Below are 16,428 nucleotides of genomic sequence, written 5' to 3'. Positions count from 1 at the left end.
TGCATTTATGCATTATGGAAATCTAGCCAAGAGTTGTGGCCGGAAAGATCATTCACAATCTACAAGATGTTAACTGTAAAGGACTTGAACGTCCTGCGTTTTTCTCTGACCATTCTTTATCATTATTATTATAATTACTAGCCAAGCTAAAACCCTAGTTGGAAAAGCGAGATTCTATGAGCCCAAGGGCTCCATCAGGGAAAAATAGCCCAGTGAGGAAAGGAAATAAGGAAATAAATAAATGATATGAATAAATTAACAATATATCATTCTAAAAACAGTAACTGCGTCAAAACAGATATGTCCTATATAAACTGTTAACAACGTTAAAAACAGATATGTCATATATAAACAATAAAAAGACTCATGTCAGCCTGGTCAACATAAAAACATTTGCTCCAACTTTGAACTTTTGAAGTTCTACTGATTCAACTACCCGATTAGGAAGATCACCACAACTTGGAAACAGCTGGAATAAAACTTTTAGAATACTGTGTAGTATTGAGCCTCATAATGGAGAAGGCCTGGCTATTAGAATTAACTGCATGCCTAATATTACGAACAGGATAGAATTGTCCAGGGAGATCTGAATGTAAAGGATGGTCAGAGTTATGAAAAATCTTATGCAACATGCATAATGAACTAATTGAACAGTGACCATGGAGAATTTAAGAATATAAAATCCTGTTTAATAAATGCAGAGATGAACATATATTGCAAATGAAAAACCTTACATGAAATATCTATGAAACTAATGATATATTGAATATATGGGCATTAATTGAAAATAGGCGATACCAAAGAGAAATAGTTAACAGATGGACTGCATACTGAGACACTGAATATGGGGGGTGGGGGGGGGGGCATCAATTGAAAACCGTCTGCACCAAAGAAAGAAGTAACGAACGGAGGTAATTGCCATAAGAAAAAACATATATTCGTGAAACAACTATGCATGATCAAAACGAATAGATTAAAGATAAGAACCCAATCAAAAGCTGTAATTCACATAATAAAAGCTAAAGATAAAACCATAGCAATGAATTCCTATTAAAAAAAACGATAAGAGACTTTTCTACAAAATGGTTAAAAGTAGTGTTTACCAAACACTGCTATTCTTTTACCTAAGAGGAAAACTATAAAACTAAAAAATGGACAAGAAAAAACTATATATATAATAACATAATTACATTTTCATTGAATAAAACATGCAAATGACGTGAGTACCTTCCAAAATCATCGTCTTCAGAAAAGGAAGTCACCAAACGTGACCACACGACTGGGCTGCATCTATGAAGGCGTGGCCTTCCCTTCGAGGTCATTCCTGAAAGGGGCCGGTATAAATAGAGCATTTCCTCCGTATTGGACCACATACGGATCTGAAATCCTATCGACATGTACACGAAGGTGAGGTTCAAAGTGATCGGATTGAATTTTAATATCTTAGTTCGTTCCAATCTCCCATATATATATATATATATATATATATATATATATATATATATATATATATATATATATATACACACACACAGTATATATCTTTCTTGTCACACTGTGTGACATTGCCAGATGTATGATTACTCGGTTTTTTCCCAGTCACTCGGGTATGGGGGGGGGGAGGGGGAGAGGGGTAGCCATGTTTTAGTCATGAAAGGGGATAGGGGTGGGAAGGGTTGAATCTGTGTGAGTGTGTGCATATACATCTAGACGTCTAGTAATTTTTAACGGGTGTGTACACTAGTTTGAAAATATAACACTGAGGAGTTACGTGAATGGGCACAACATCTAAGTGGAGATTTATGATTTGAGTAATGCCTAATTTGTTTTTAAATGCATAAACAATAGGTGTAAAAAAATATTGTCATAATTCTGTAATTACCTGTTAAAAATATAAGGTTAAATGTGACTGAAATTATCTTAGAATTCTTTGGATTAGGTAATATATTACCATTCTTATCATGTGCTTGTTGGCATACTAGATCCTAGACGTCCAGATTTCTTTAGTGTTCTGACAAGTGTTTTTAATATATATAATCAAACAAACAAAATTTAATTTAGAAATGACAAACTGCTTGTGACCTCTTGATGCTTTCATTAAAGACAAACTAATTAATTTCCAGGTAACTCTGCTGTGTTTGGCGGCCGTGGCTTTGGCCCGCCCTGACAAGCCTGCCCCAGCTGGGTATGGGTATGCCCCACCAACACCAGCATACGCCCCACCTCAGCCATCCTACTCAGCCCCTCAACCATCCTATTCAGCCCCTCAACCATCCTACGAGAAAAAAGAGGTAACTATCTGATTTCTGTTAGTAGGTTTAGGTATCGAAGAGATATTCATCAACCATTCAACTGATTTCTAATCACCTAAGAATATTTAAACAGGAGAAATTTGTCTATTATAATTTATCCGATCTTGTCATGACACTTTCTTAATATTAAAAATCAGATAATGTATAAATATGATCTAAATATACTGATAAAACCAATATGACTTAGCTCAAGCGCTGCCCTTTTGGCATTTTCCCAAAAAATTAAAAACATTTGGGAATAAAAATTGGAGACAGTATTATTTGCCGAAGAGGTTTACATCTAAAGTAAACTTACGGTAGAAAGGAATTAAAAATCAAATGAAATATATCTTCTTACGCATTTCAGGAGGGTATGCCCTTCGACTTCGAGTACGCCGTCAAAGACGACTACAAGGGTCTCGACTTCGACCACAACTCCAACTCTGACGGCAAGGTCGTCAACGGTCAGTACCGCATCCTACTCCCCGACGGTCGCACTCAGATCGTCACTTACACCGCCGATCACCACAACGGATACCAGGCTGAGGTCACTTACGAGGGAGAGGCCCAGTACCCAGAACCCCAGCCCTACAAGCCAGCCCCCTCATACTCAGCCCCTGCTCCCGCTTACTCAGCCCCAGCTCCGACTTATGAACAACCCAAGACCTCATACGGTGTTCCACACTGATGAACCGACTCTTTCATTGTCATTAATAACGATATTTATGTGCAAATGTCTTAATTAAATATGCAAATACGAAAACAATTTTCACTAAAAATCCATTTTATTTCAGAAAGCTGCTTTCTTAGATATTAAATGGTTATCTTTAAGATGAAAATAAGCAAAATGGACTCTTAGAATGAAAGGATACTGAACAGTAGATTACCAACCTTTTCCAAGGCAAAAGACTGATTTAGATAGCAATATAGTCTCAAAGTCCTAACGTTTGTAGCTATAGATAATATAGTTACTATGCAAAACTTATAACTACCCTCCAACCCGATGCGTGTAAATTAATAAAGGGTTAAAGCAGAAGCAAATACGTCAGCAATCTGACATACCATCAAATATTTGAATATTTCCCCTTTCCAATGGTAGAAGTAACGTACAGATATCATAAGTTTATCAGATGTTATAATTTATAACCTCTAATCTTTTTGCGAAAAATTCTGTAAAAATTTGTAGCGTTGCGAGTTGCTGCTTTAGAAGGCCATAAAAAGTTTCTCCAGCACTTTCCAGGGTGGCACCCACCAACTTCAAACCCTTAAAGAGCTACTTTTAAAAAATATAGGGGACACACTAAATGTTTTTACTGAAACTGCTTTGCAATATCTATTTGCAATTTAAGATTTGCAACCAAAGCCTGAGAAAGTTATATTATTATTAAATTTCCACTTCTTGAAAGCAGATTAGTTTTAAAGATATTTCTCAAAGTGCTGCTTTGCAGTCCACAGCAACAACCATCCTCGATAAAGAAGACCTTATTGCTGTGCTATATCAAAGGTGATAGCTTCAAACGTCCCAGTCTGAAGAGGCGAATAGAATAAACTCGGATTTGAAAGCATTGTCCAAATATCTCGCCTCACCATTACATACATGTTGATGATGTTTGAGATTCCAATGTGATCAAAGACGGAGGCAATTTATATCGATATCTTCCTTTCTATCATTTTGACACGACCTTCTCCCACAAGGTCAAGTTCCTTGCTATCCTTCAGATATAAAGAAAAAAAGAAAAAAAAAAAGGATTATGGAAATGACCTGGTTGACAATTCAAAGCAGAAAATTGATAATCAGTCATTTTATATCATTCTGCCACTTGCAATAGAATTAAGCTAATATAACCTGTGATGCCCGACGTGGTAACGTCCCTGACTGGTGAAAACCAGACTGGGGTTCAAGTCACGCTCATACTCCTTATTTTTTTGGTCGCTGCAACCTCACCCTCCTTGTGAGCTAGGGATGGGGGGGGGGAGCCTAAGAATCTATCTGCTGAGTCACTAGCAGTCATTGCCTGACCCTCCTTGGTCCTAGCTTGGGTGGAGAAGGGGCATGGGCGCTGATCATATGTATAAATGGTCAGTCTCTAGAGCATTATCCTGCTTCATAGGGCGATGACTCTGTCCCTTGCCTCTGCCTTTCATGAGCGACCTTTAAACCTTACCTGTACCCATTCTTCATAACCACAATTTTCCTCTTCAGTGAAAGCATCGCTGTATTTGGTAAACAATTACCTTGGGCATCTTTAATTCATTTTTTTAGCATTTAGAGGAAATAAATGTTCGTCATTTATTAATTTTACTTCCTAATCTATTTGAAAATTGAACTTTGTTTGCTTTAATATGTAGTATTCTTCAATCAAAATCATAGCATCCATTTTAACATTATATATTCGGTATGGTATTTTTATTTTTATTATCATCATCGATTTTTGTTGTTGCGGTTATTAATTTTCCTATCAATCAATCCCTCAGTATAATATCATTTTAATTTTCAGTATTATCATCATTATATTTTATTGTGGCTGTTATTTATTGTCCTATTACTCAATCCACAATCTTGAACGAATTGCTCTAAATATAATATACAAGTCATTAATGAAATAAAGTATATTCTTGTATTGCTTGAAGCATAATACTGAATGACATGTCAGTAACTCAACATACATTCGCTCACTGCGACGTTTTCACACCGAAATCTTTGAACTGCCGGTAGTAGTACGGATAGGAGGTCCACCGGGTACCTAGAACGGCACCCCCTTTCTTTCGCCACTCTTCCTCCTTAAAGCAAAGAGTTAAATCTATTCGGGGTGAAGATTGCTCTGTGTTGTATCTAAAAAATACGTCCCCTGATATTATGCGATATCCTTATTTGGATGCTAGCGCCAGGAGTTACATTCCTGGAGACCTTCAGTTTAATTCTCTGGGAGTATCACTGTCGCAAAAATCCCTTAAAAGGCTACCTAAGGGAACCCTTCCATCAGGACGACATGTCATTCTAACCCAAAAATAGATTTTTCATTTTGCTCAAAATCCGTTATTTACTATAGAAATAATTCAATTGTAAACCCAGAACGGCTCCAGCCCCTACTGCTCCACATAGTTGAAGAACTTTTTAATACTGACATAATTCGTGTACGTAACTCGTCTAAATATTTTGATAGATATGTACACACAGACAGATTCAACCCTTCCCACACCCTCCCCCTTTCGTGACTACAACCCCTCTCACTACGGTATAACTACTCCCTCTACCATAAATGAAGGACGGAGAGACCGGATAATCGAACATCGGGATATATATATATATATATATATATATATATATATATATATATATATATATATACTGTATATATATATATATATATATATATATATATATATATATATACTGTATATATATATATATATATATATATATATACAGTATATATATATATATATATATATATATATATATATATATATATATATATAATCATAATCATCACCATCTTGACAACTTGACGACCTTCAGTCACTATTCTTGGAATTGCTTGGATGAAATATAAAACTCGACTTTAAAGAGCTATTACTTTGGGCCAAGTATATTCGAGAGATAAAATAAGAGAAATTAGAGGTCAGTTCCTGATTAAAAATAAGGGAATATTGGAGAAGGTCTGTTTGAAAGGAGAAATAAGAGGGACCTGAGAACTGTTTAAGATAAGATATAGTAAAAAATAAAAGATGAATTGTTCATAAAAAAAGAAAACTGAAATATGTAGACTCCAGAAAAAATAAAAAAAAACTTAAGAACGCCTGCTCTGTTCGAAAGAAGATTAAGAAACAAAAAGATCTTTTTGAGAGGAGAAAGAAAAGAAACGGAGATCTACTCCAAAAAGAATGAAAGAGAATATGGCTTCTTGATTACTGATAAAAATGCATTTATGCATTATGGATATATAGACAATAGTTGTGGCCGGAAAGATCATTAAAAATTTACAAGATGTTAACAGTAAAGGACTTGAACGTCCTGCGTTTTTCTCTGACCCTTTGTGTCAGTGACTATGGAATATTTATGAGTAAAAAAGCCAGTTTAATGAATGTAGAGACAAACATAATTGCAAAATGAAAAACCTTACAAGAAATATCTATGAAACTAATAATATATTCAATATATGGGCATTAATTGAAAATATGCGATACCAAAGAGAAAAAGAAACAAATGGACTGCATACTGATACAATGAATATGGAGTATCAATTGAAAACCGTCTGTACTAAAGAAAGAAGTAACGAACGGAGGTATATGCCATGAGGAAAAACATATATTCGTGAAACAACTATGTATGATCAAAACGGATAGATTGAAGATAAGAACCCAATCAAAAGATGTAATTAACATAATAAAAGCTAAAGATAAAATCATAGCAATAAATTCCTATTCAAGAAAAACAGTAAGAGACTTTTCTACAAAAAGGTTAAAAGTAGTTTTTATCAAATACTGCTATACTTTTACCTACGAGGAAAACTATAACACTGAAAATGGATACGAAAAAAACTATATAAAAATATAATTACATTTTCCTTGAATAAAACATGCAAGTGACGTGAGTACCTTCCAAAATCATCGTCTTCAGAAAAGGAAGTCACCAAACGTGACCACACGACTGGGTTACATCTGAAGGCGTGGCCTTCCCTTAGAGGTCACTCCTGAAAGGGACCGGTATAAATAGAGCCTTTCCCCCGTATTGGACCACATACGGATCTGAAATCCTATCGACATGTACACGAAGGTGAGGTCAAAGTGACCGGATTGAATTTTAATACCTAAGTTCTCAACAATATCTCTTAAATAATATACATACATTAATTCGCACACACTCACACACAGACACACACACACACACACATATATATATATATATATATATATATATATATATATATATATATATATATATATATATATATACATATATATATATACATATATATATACATATGTATATAAATATATATATATATATATACATATATATAAATATGTATAATATATATATATATATATATATATATATATATATATATATATATATATATATATATATATATATATTGCCTGTCACCCTATGTAACATTACCAAGCGTATAATTACTCGGTTTTTCCCAGTCACTCGAGTAGGGGGGTGGAGAGAGGGGTAGCCGTGTTGTAGTCAGGAAAGGTGATAGGGGTGGGAAGGGTTGAATGTGTGTGATTGTGTGTGCATATCTACCTATATATATCTAGTCGTAATTTTTGACGGGTCTTGTACACTAGTTTGAAAATATAACACTTACCGGTTTTGTGAATGGGCACAGCATCTATGTGGAGATTTGTGATTTCAGTAAGGCCTAATTCATCTTTAAATCAAGTTCTGGGGTGTGATGTGACATTATGCATTTGCATAAACAATGTGTAAAAAATTTTCACATTATTCTTTAATCACTTGTTAAAATATAAGGTTAAACTGTCACTGAAATTATCTTATAATTCTGTGGATTAGGTAATATATTACCATTTTTATCATGTGCTTGTTGGAATACTAGATCCTAGACGTCTAGATTTCTTTAGTGTTCTGAGAGGTGTTTCTAAGATATATAATCAAAGAAACAAAATTTAATTCAGTAATGACAAACTGCTTTTGACCTCTTAATGCTTTCATTAAAACAAACTAATTATTTTCCAGGTAACTATGCTGTGTTTGGCGGCCGTGGCTTTGGCCCGCCCTGACAAGCCTGCCCCAGCTGGGTATGGGTATGCCCCACCAACACCAGCATACGCCCCACCTCAGCCATCCTACTCAGCCCCTCAACCATCCTATTCAGCCCCTCAACCATCCTACGAGAAAAAAGAGGTAACTATCTGATTTCTGTTAGTAGGTTTAGGTATCGAAGAGATATTCATCAACCATTCAACTGATTTCTAATCACCTAAGAATATTTAAACATGAAAAATTTCTCCATTATAATTTATTCGATCTTGTCAGGAGACTTTCTTAATATTAAAGATCAGATAATGTATAAATATGATCTAAATATACTGATAAAACCAATGTGACTTAGCTCAAGCGCTGCCCTTTTGGCAATTTTCCTAAAATTAAAAACATTTGGGAATAAAAATTGGAGACAGCATCGTTTGCAAAAGAGGTTCACATCAAAAGTAAATTTACTGTAGAAAGGAATTAAACATCAAATGAAATACATCTTCTTACGCATTTCAGGAGGGTATGCCCTTCGACTTCGAGTACGCTGTCAGGGACGACTATAAGGGTCTCGACTTCGACCACAACTCCAACTCTGACGGCAAGGTCGTCAACGGTCAGTACCGCGTCCTCCTCCCCGACGGTCGCACTCAGATCGTCACTTACACCGCCGATCACTACAACGGATACCAGGCTGAAGTCTCTTACGAGGGAGAGGCCCAGTACCCACAACCCCAGCCCTACAAGCCAGCCCCCTCATACTCAGACCCTGCTCCCTCATACTCAGCCCCAGGCCCGACTTATGAACAACCCAAGCCCTCATACGGTGTTCCACACTGATGAACCGACTCTTTCATTGTCATTAATAACGATATTTATGTGCAAATGTCTTAATTAAATATGCAAATACGAAAACAATTTTCATCAAAAATCCATTTTATTTCAGAAAGCTGCTTTCTTAGATATTAAATGGTTATCTTTAAGATGAAAATAAGCAAAATGAACTCTTAGAATGAAAGGATACTGAACAGTAGATTATCAACCTTTTCCAAGGCAAAAGACTGATTTAGATAAAAATATAGTCTCAAAGTCCTAAGGTTTGTAGCTATAGATAATATAGTTACTATGCAAAACTTATAACTACCCTCCAACCCGATGCGTGTAAATTAATAAAGGGTTAAAGCAGAAGCAAATACGTCAGCAACCTGACATACCATCAAATATTTGAATATTTCCCCTTTCCAATGGTAGAAGTAACGTACAGATATTATAAGTTTATCAGATGTTATAATTCATAACCTTTAATCTTTTTGCGAAAAATTCTGTAAAAATTTGTAGCGTGGCAAGTTACATTAGAAGGCTATAAAAAGTTTCTCCAGCACTTTCCAGGGTGCCACCCACCAACTTCTAACCCTTAAAGAGCTACTTTTAACAAATATAGGGGACACACTAAATGTTTTTACTGAAACTGCTTTGCAATATCTATTTCCAATTCAAGATTTGCAACCAAAGCCTGAGAAAGTTATATTATTATTAAATTTTCACTTCTTGAAAGCAGATTAGTTTTAAAGCAATTTCTCAAAGTGCTGCTTTGCAGTCCACAGCAACAACCATCCTCGATAAAGAAGACCTTATTGCTGTGCTATATCAAAGGTGATAGCTTCAAACATCCCAGTCTGAAGAGGCGAATAGAATAAACTCGGATTTGAAAGCATTGTCAAAATATCTCGCCTCACCATTACATACATGTTGATGATGTTTGAGGTTCAAATGTGATCAAAGACGGAGGCAATTTATATCGATATCTTCCTTTCCATCATTCTGACACGACCTTCTCCCAAAAGGTCAAATCCCTTGCTTTCCTTAAAAAAAAAAAAAAAAAAGGATTATGGAAATGACCTGGTTGACAATTCAGAGAAGAAAAACATAATCAGTCTTTTTATCTCATCCTGCTATTTGCAATAGAATGAAGCTAATATAACCTGTGGTGCCCGATGTGGTAACGTCCCTGACTGCTGAACGCAACACTGCGGTTCGAATCCAGCTCAAACTCGTTAGTTTCTTTGGTCGCTGCAACCTCACCATCCTCGAGGGCTAAGTAAGGGAGGTTTGGGGGAGCCAACAGATCTATCTGGTGAGCCATCAGTAGCCATTACGTGGCCTTTCTTGGTCCTAGCTTGGATGGAGATGGGACATGGGTGCTGATCATATGTATAAATTATCAGTCGCTAGGGCATTGTCCTGCTTGATAGGGCAATGTCACTGTCTCTTGCCACTGCCATTCATGAGTGACCTTTAAACTTTAATTGTACCCATTCTTCATAACCACAATTTTTCTCTTAAGTGAAAGCATTGCCGTATTTGGTAAGCATTCACCTGAAGCATCTTGAACTCTCATTTTTTAGGCATTTATAAAAAATAAATTTTCGCCATTTATTAATTTTACATCCTAATCTATTTGAATATAAACTTTGGTTCCTTTAATCTGTAGTATTCTTCAATTAAAATCATAGCATCCTTTTCAACATTATATATCCAGTATAATACTATTTTTATTTTCATTATTTTCATCATTATTTTTTTTTTGTTGAGGCTGATATTAATTTTCCTATTATTCATTCCATAATCTAGAACGATACTAAAGGCTGTAGATATAATATAAAAGTCATTAATAAAATGAAGTATATTCATGTATTGCTTGAAAACAAATACTGGATGACATGTCAGTAACTCAACATACATTCACTCACTGCGATGTTTTCTCACCACCGAAATCTTTGAACTTTTTATTTACTATAGAAATAGTTCAATTGTAAACCCAGAAGAGCTCAAGCCCCTACTACTCTATATTGATAAAGAACTTTTTAACATTGACATAATTAGTGTACGTGACCCGTCTAAATATTTAGATAGATATGTACAGACAAATAAATTCAATACTTCCTACACCCTCACCCTTTCCTAACTACAACCCCTCTCACTAGGGTATAGTTACTACTTCCTCTCTACCATAAATGAAGGACGGAGAGACCAAATAATCAAACGTCTGCAATATATATATATATATGTATATATATATATATATATATATATATATATATATATATATATATATATATATATATATATATAATCATCATCATCACCATCTTGACGACTTGAGAACCTTCCGTCTCTATTGTTGGAATTGACTGAAGGAAATATAAAACTCGACTTAAAAGATCTATTACTTTGGGGAAAGTATATTCGAAAGATAAAATAAAAGAAACTGGAGGTCAGTTCCTGAATAAAAATAAGAGAATATTGGAGAAGGTCTGTTTGAAAGGAAAAGTAAGAGGGAACTGAGAACTGTTTAAGATGATATATAGTAAAGAATAAAGATTAATTACTCATGAAAAAAAGAAAATTGAAATATGTGGTCTTCAGAAAGAGTAAGAAAAAATTAAGAACGCCTGCTCTGTTTGGAAGAAGATTAAGAAACAATCAGATCTTTTTGAGAGGAAAAAGAAAAGAAACGGAGGTCTGCTCCAAAAAGAGTTAAAGAGAATGGTCATTCTGTTTACTGGTAAGAATGCATTTATGCATTGTGGAAATATAGCCAATCGTTGTGGCCGTAAAGATCATTCAAAATTTACAAGATGTTAACTGTGAAAGACTTGAATGTCCTCCGTTTTTCTCTGACCGTTCTATGGAGTATTTATGAATATAAAAGACTGTTTGAAAATGCAGAGATGAACATATATTGCGGAGTGAAAATCCTTACAAGAAATATCATTGAAACTAATGATATATTGAATATATGGGCATTAATTGGAAATAGGCAATACCAAAGAGAAAAAGTTAACAGATGGACTGCATACTGAGACACTGAATATGGGGGGGGGGGCATCAATTGAAAACCGTCTGCACCAAAGAAAGAAGTAACGAACGGAGGTAATTGCCATAAGAAAAAATATATATTCGTGAAACAACTGTGCATGATCAAAACGAATAGATTAAAGATAAGAACCCAACCAAAAGCTGTAATTCACATAATAAAAGCTAAAGATAAAACCATAGCAATGAATTCCTATTAAAAAACGATAAGAGACTTTTCTACAAAATGGTTAAAAGTAGTGTTTATCAAATACTGCAATTCTTTTACCTAAGAAGAAAACTAAAAAACTAAAAAATGGACAAGAAAAAACTATATATATAATAACATAATTACATTTTCATTGAATAAAACATGAAAATGACGTGAGTACCTTCCACAATCATCGTCTTCAGAAAAGGAAGTCACCAAACGTGACCACACGACTGGGCTGCATATGAAGGCGTGGCCTTCCCTTCGAGGCCATTCCTGAAAGGGGCCGGTATAAATAGAGCATTTCCTCCGTATTGCACCACATACGAATCTGAAATCTTATCAACATGTACACGAATGTGAGGTTCAAAGTGATCGGATTGAATTTTAATATCTTAGTTCGTTCCAATCTCCCATATATATATATATATATATATATATATATATATATATATATATATATATACATATATATATATATATATATATATATATATATATATATATATATACAAACAAATATATATATATATATATACATATATATATATATATATATATATATATATATAAATAAATATACACACAGTATATATCTTTCTTGTCACACTGTGTGACATTGCCAGATGTATGATTACTCGGTTTTTTCCCGTCACTCGAGTATGGGGGGGGAGGGGGGGGAGAGGGGTAGCCATGTTTTAGTCATGAAAGGGGATAGGGGTGGGAAGGGTTGAATCTGTGTGAGTGTGTGCATATACATCTAGACGTCTAGTAATTTTTGACGGGTCGTGTACACTAGTTTGAAAATATAACACTGAGGAGTTACGTGAATGGGCACAACATCTAAGTGGAGATTTATGATTTCAGTAATGCCTAATTTGTTTTTAAATGCATATGCATAAACAATATGTGTAAAAAAATATTGTCATAATTCTGTAATTACCTGTTAAAAATATAAGGTTAAAGTGTGACTGAAATTATCTTAGAATTCTTTGGATGAGGTAATATATTACCATTTTTATCATGTGCTTGTTGGAATACTAGATCCTAGACGTCCAGATTTCTTTAGTGTTCTGACAAGTGTTTTTAATATATATAATCAAACAAACAAAATTTAGTTTAGAAATGACAAACTGCTTGTGACCTCTTGATGCTTTCATTAAAGACAAACTAATTATTTTCCAGGTAACTATGCTGTGTTTGGCGGCCGTGGCTTTGGCCCGCCCTGACAAGCCTGCCCCAGCTGGGTATGGGTATGCCCCACCAACACCAGCATATGCTCCACCCCAGCCATCCTACACGGCCCCTCAACCATCCTATTCAGCCCCTCAACCATCCTACGAGAAAAAAGAGGTAACTATCTAATTTCTGTTAGTAGATTTAGGCATCAATGAAATATTCATCAACAATTCAACTGATTTCTAATTTCCTAAGAATATTTAAAGATGAAAAATGTTTTTCGATTATAATTTCTCTTATCTTGACATGAGACTGCCTTAATATTAAAACAATCACATAATGTATAAATATGATCTAAATATACTGATAAAACCAATATGACTTAGCTCAAGCGCTGCCCTTTTGGCACTATTCCAAATAATTAAAAACATTTGGGAATAAAACTAGAGACAGTATTGCTTGCAGAAGAGTTTTACATCTAAAGTGAATTTGCAGTAGCAAGGAACTAAACATCAAATGAAATATGTCTTCTTACACATTTTACAGGAGGGTATGCCCTTCGACTTCGAGTACGCCGTCAAGGACGACTACAAGGGTCTCGACTTCGACCACAACTCCAACTCCGACGGCAAGGTCGTCAACGGTCAGTATCGCGTCCTCCTCCCCGACGGTCGCACTCAGATCGTCACTTACACCGCCGATCACCACAACGGATACCAGGCTGAGGTCACTTACGAGGGCGAGGCCCAGTACCCAGAACCCCAGCCCTACAAGCCTGCCCCTTCATACTCAGCCCCTGCTCCGACTTACGAACAACCCAAACCCTCATACGGAGTTCCCCACTGATGAACCGACTCTTTCATTGTCATTAATAACGATATTTATGCGCAAATGTCCTAATTAAATATGCAAATACGAAAACTTTATTCTTATTGAAAATTCCCCTTTATTTAAAGCTGCCTTTCTTTCTATATATTCAAAGGAATATACCAGGCCTGATGTGACTTACGAGGGCAAGGCCCAGTACCACCCCAGCCCTACAAACCAGGCCCCTCATACTGAGCCCCCGCTCCCGCTTACTCAGCCCCAGCTCTCTCATTCTCAGCCCCAGCTCCGACTTACAATCAACCCAAGCTCTCATATGGTGTTTCACAGTGATGAACTGACTCTTTCATTGACTTTAATAAGGCTATTTATATGCAAATGTCCTAATTGAATATGCAAATACGAAAACTCAATTTTTATTGAACATCCCTTCTATTTTAGGAAGCTAATTTCTTAGATAGCGAATGGTTATCTTCAAAATGAAAATAAGTACAATGAACTCTTAGAATGAAAGGCTACTGAACAGTAGATTATCACCCTTTTCTTAGGCAAAAGACTGATTTAGATAGCAATATAGTCTCAAATTCCTAATCATTGCATCTATAGATAATATAGTTACTAAGCAAAATTTATAACTACCTTCCAACCCGATACCTGTAAATAAATAAATGGTTAAAGCGGAAGCAAATATGTCAGCAACCTGACATACCATCAAATACTTAAATATTCTCCCTTTCCAATGATATAATTAATGTACAGATAGCAAAAGTTTATCAGAAGCTATGATTCATACCCTCTGATCTTTTTGCGAAAAATTCTGTAAAAATTTGTAGCGTTGCGAGTTGCTGCTTTAGAAGGCTATAATAAGTTTCTCCAGCACTTTCCAGGGTGGCACCCACCAACTTCTAACCCTTAAAGAGCTACTTTTAACAAATATAGGGGACACACTAAATGTTTTTACTGAAACTGCTTTGCAATATCTATTTGCAATTTAAGATTTGTGACCAAATCGTGAGAAAGTTTTATTATTATTGAATTTCCACTTCTTCAAACCAGATTAGTTATGAAGCAATTTCTCAAAGTGCTGCTTTGCAGTCCACAGCAACAACCAACCTCGATAAAGAAGACCTTATTGCTGTAGTATATCAGAGGGACAGATTCAGACATCCAGTCTGATGAGGCGAATAGAATAAACTAGGATTTAAAAGCATTCTCCAAATATCTTGCCTCACCTTTACGTACATGTTGATGATGTTTGAGGTTCGAATGTGATCAAAGACGGAGGCAATTTATATCAATATCTTCCTTTCCATCATTCTGACACGACCTTCTCCAACGAGGTCAAATACCTTGCTTTCCTTTAGAAAAAAAAAAAAAAGGATTATGGAAATGACCTCGTTGATAATTCAAAGCAGAAAATACATAATCAGTCATTTCATCTCATTTTGCCACTTGCAATAGAATGAAGCTACTATAACCACTGGTGGCCGTTGTGGTAACGTCCCTGACTAGTGAACGCCAAGCTGCGGTTCGAGTCCCGCTCAAACTCGTTAATTTCTTTGGTTGCTGTAACCTCACCATCCTTATGAGCTAGGGATGGGAGGGAGGGGGGAGCCTATAGATCTATCTGCTGAGTCACTAGCAGTCATTGCCTGACCCTCCTTGGTCCTACCTTGGGTGGAGAGGGGGCATGGGTGCTGATCATGTATAAATGGTCAGTCACTAGGGCATTGTCCTGCTTTATAGGGCAATGTCACTGTCTCTTGCTTCTGCCATTCATGAGTGACCTTTAAACCTTAATTGTACCCATTCTTCATAACCACAATTTTCCTCTTCACTGAAAGCATTGCCGTATTTGGTAAGCATTCACCTGAAGCATCTTGAACTCTCCGTTTTTAGGCATTTAGAAAAAATAAATTTTCGCCATTTATTAATTTTACTTCCTAATCTATTTGAAACTAAACTTTGTTTGTTTTAATCTGTAGTATTCTTCAATTAAAATCATAGCATCCTTTTTAACATTATATATTCAGTATAGTATTTTTTATTTTTATTATCATCATTGCTTTTTGTTGTTGCCGTTATTAATTTTTCTATCAATCAATCCATCCGTATGATACTATTTTTATTTTCATTATTATCATCATTGTTAATATTGTTGCGGTCATCAATTTTCCTATTAATCATTCCATAATCTTAAACGAATTTCTCTAAATATAATATACAAGTCATTAATGAAATGAAGTATATTCTTGTATTGCTTAAAGCATAATACTGAGGGACATCTCAGTAACACAACATACATTCTCTCACTGCAATGTTTTCCCACTGAAATATTTGAG

The 16,428-nt window shown here is 35.3% G+C and overlaps 2 protein-coding genes, 1 long non-coding RNA gene and 1 pseudogene across 3 annotated transcripts in view; 3 read left to right on the top strand and 1 right to left on the bottom strand.

The window, feature by feature from the left end:
- The window catches only part of LOC137657666 (uncharacterized), a 415,410-nt gene that overhangs the window by 280,078 nt on the left and 118,904 nt on the right, over positions 1-16,428 (bottom strand). The window lies entirely within an intron of this gene.
- LOC137657978 (cuticle protein 7-like) lies at positions 1,083-2,979 on the top strand. Its single transcript, XM_068392699.1, has 3 exons — positions 1,083-1,092; positions 2,104-2,291; positions 2,659-2,979. Exons 1-3 carry the CDS (start codon positions 1,083-1,085, stop codon positions 2,977-2,979), a joined length of 519 nt encoding a protein of 172 aa, XP_068248800.1.
- On the top strand, positions 7,057-8,856 carry LOC137657977 (cuticle protein 7-like). Its single transcript, XM_068392698.1, has 3 exons — positions 7,057-7,068; positions 8,002-8,169; positions 8,536-8,856. The coding sequence occupies exons 1-3, from the start codon at positions 7,057-7,059 to the stop codon at positions 8,854-8,856; spliced, it is 501 nt and encodes a 166-aa protein (XP_068248799.1).
- LOC137657976 (cuticle protein 7-like) lies at positions 11,563-14,419 on the top strand (annotated as a pseudogene).

This window comes from Palaemon carinicauda, chromosome 18 (genome assembly GCF_036898095.1).
Source record: "Palaemon carinicauda isolate YSFRI2023 chromosome 18, ASM3689809v2, whole genome shotgun sequence".
Taxonomy (NCBI): domain Eukaryota; kingdom Metazoa; phylum Arthropoda; class Malacostraca; order Decapoda; family Palaemonidae; genus Palaemon; species Palaemon carinicauda.
This window is presented reverse-complemented; position numbering and strand designations above follow the sequence as displayed.

Excerpts from the sequence above, each read along its gene's own strand:
- LOC137657977 (XM_068392698.1), top strand. Across the intron at positions 8,170-8,535 it reads CATCCTACGAGAAAAAAGAG|GAGGGTATGCCCTTCGACTT; the intron begins GTAACTATCTGA and ends TACGCATTTCAG.
- LOC137657978 (XM_068392699.1), top strand. Across the intron at positions 2,292-2,658 it reads CATCCTACGAGAAAAAAGAG|GAGGGTATGCCCTTCGACTT; the intron begins GTAACTATCTGA and ends TACGCATTTCAG.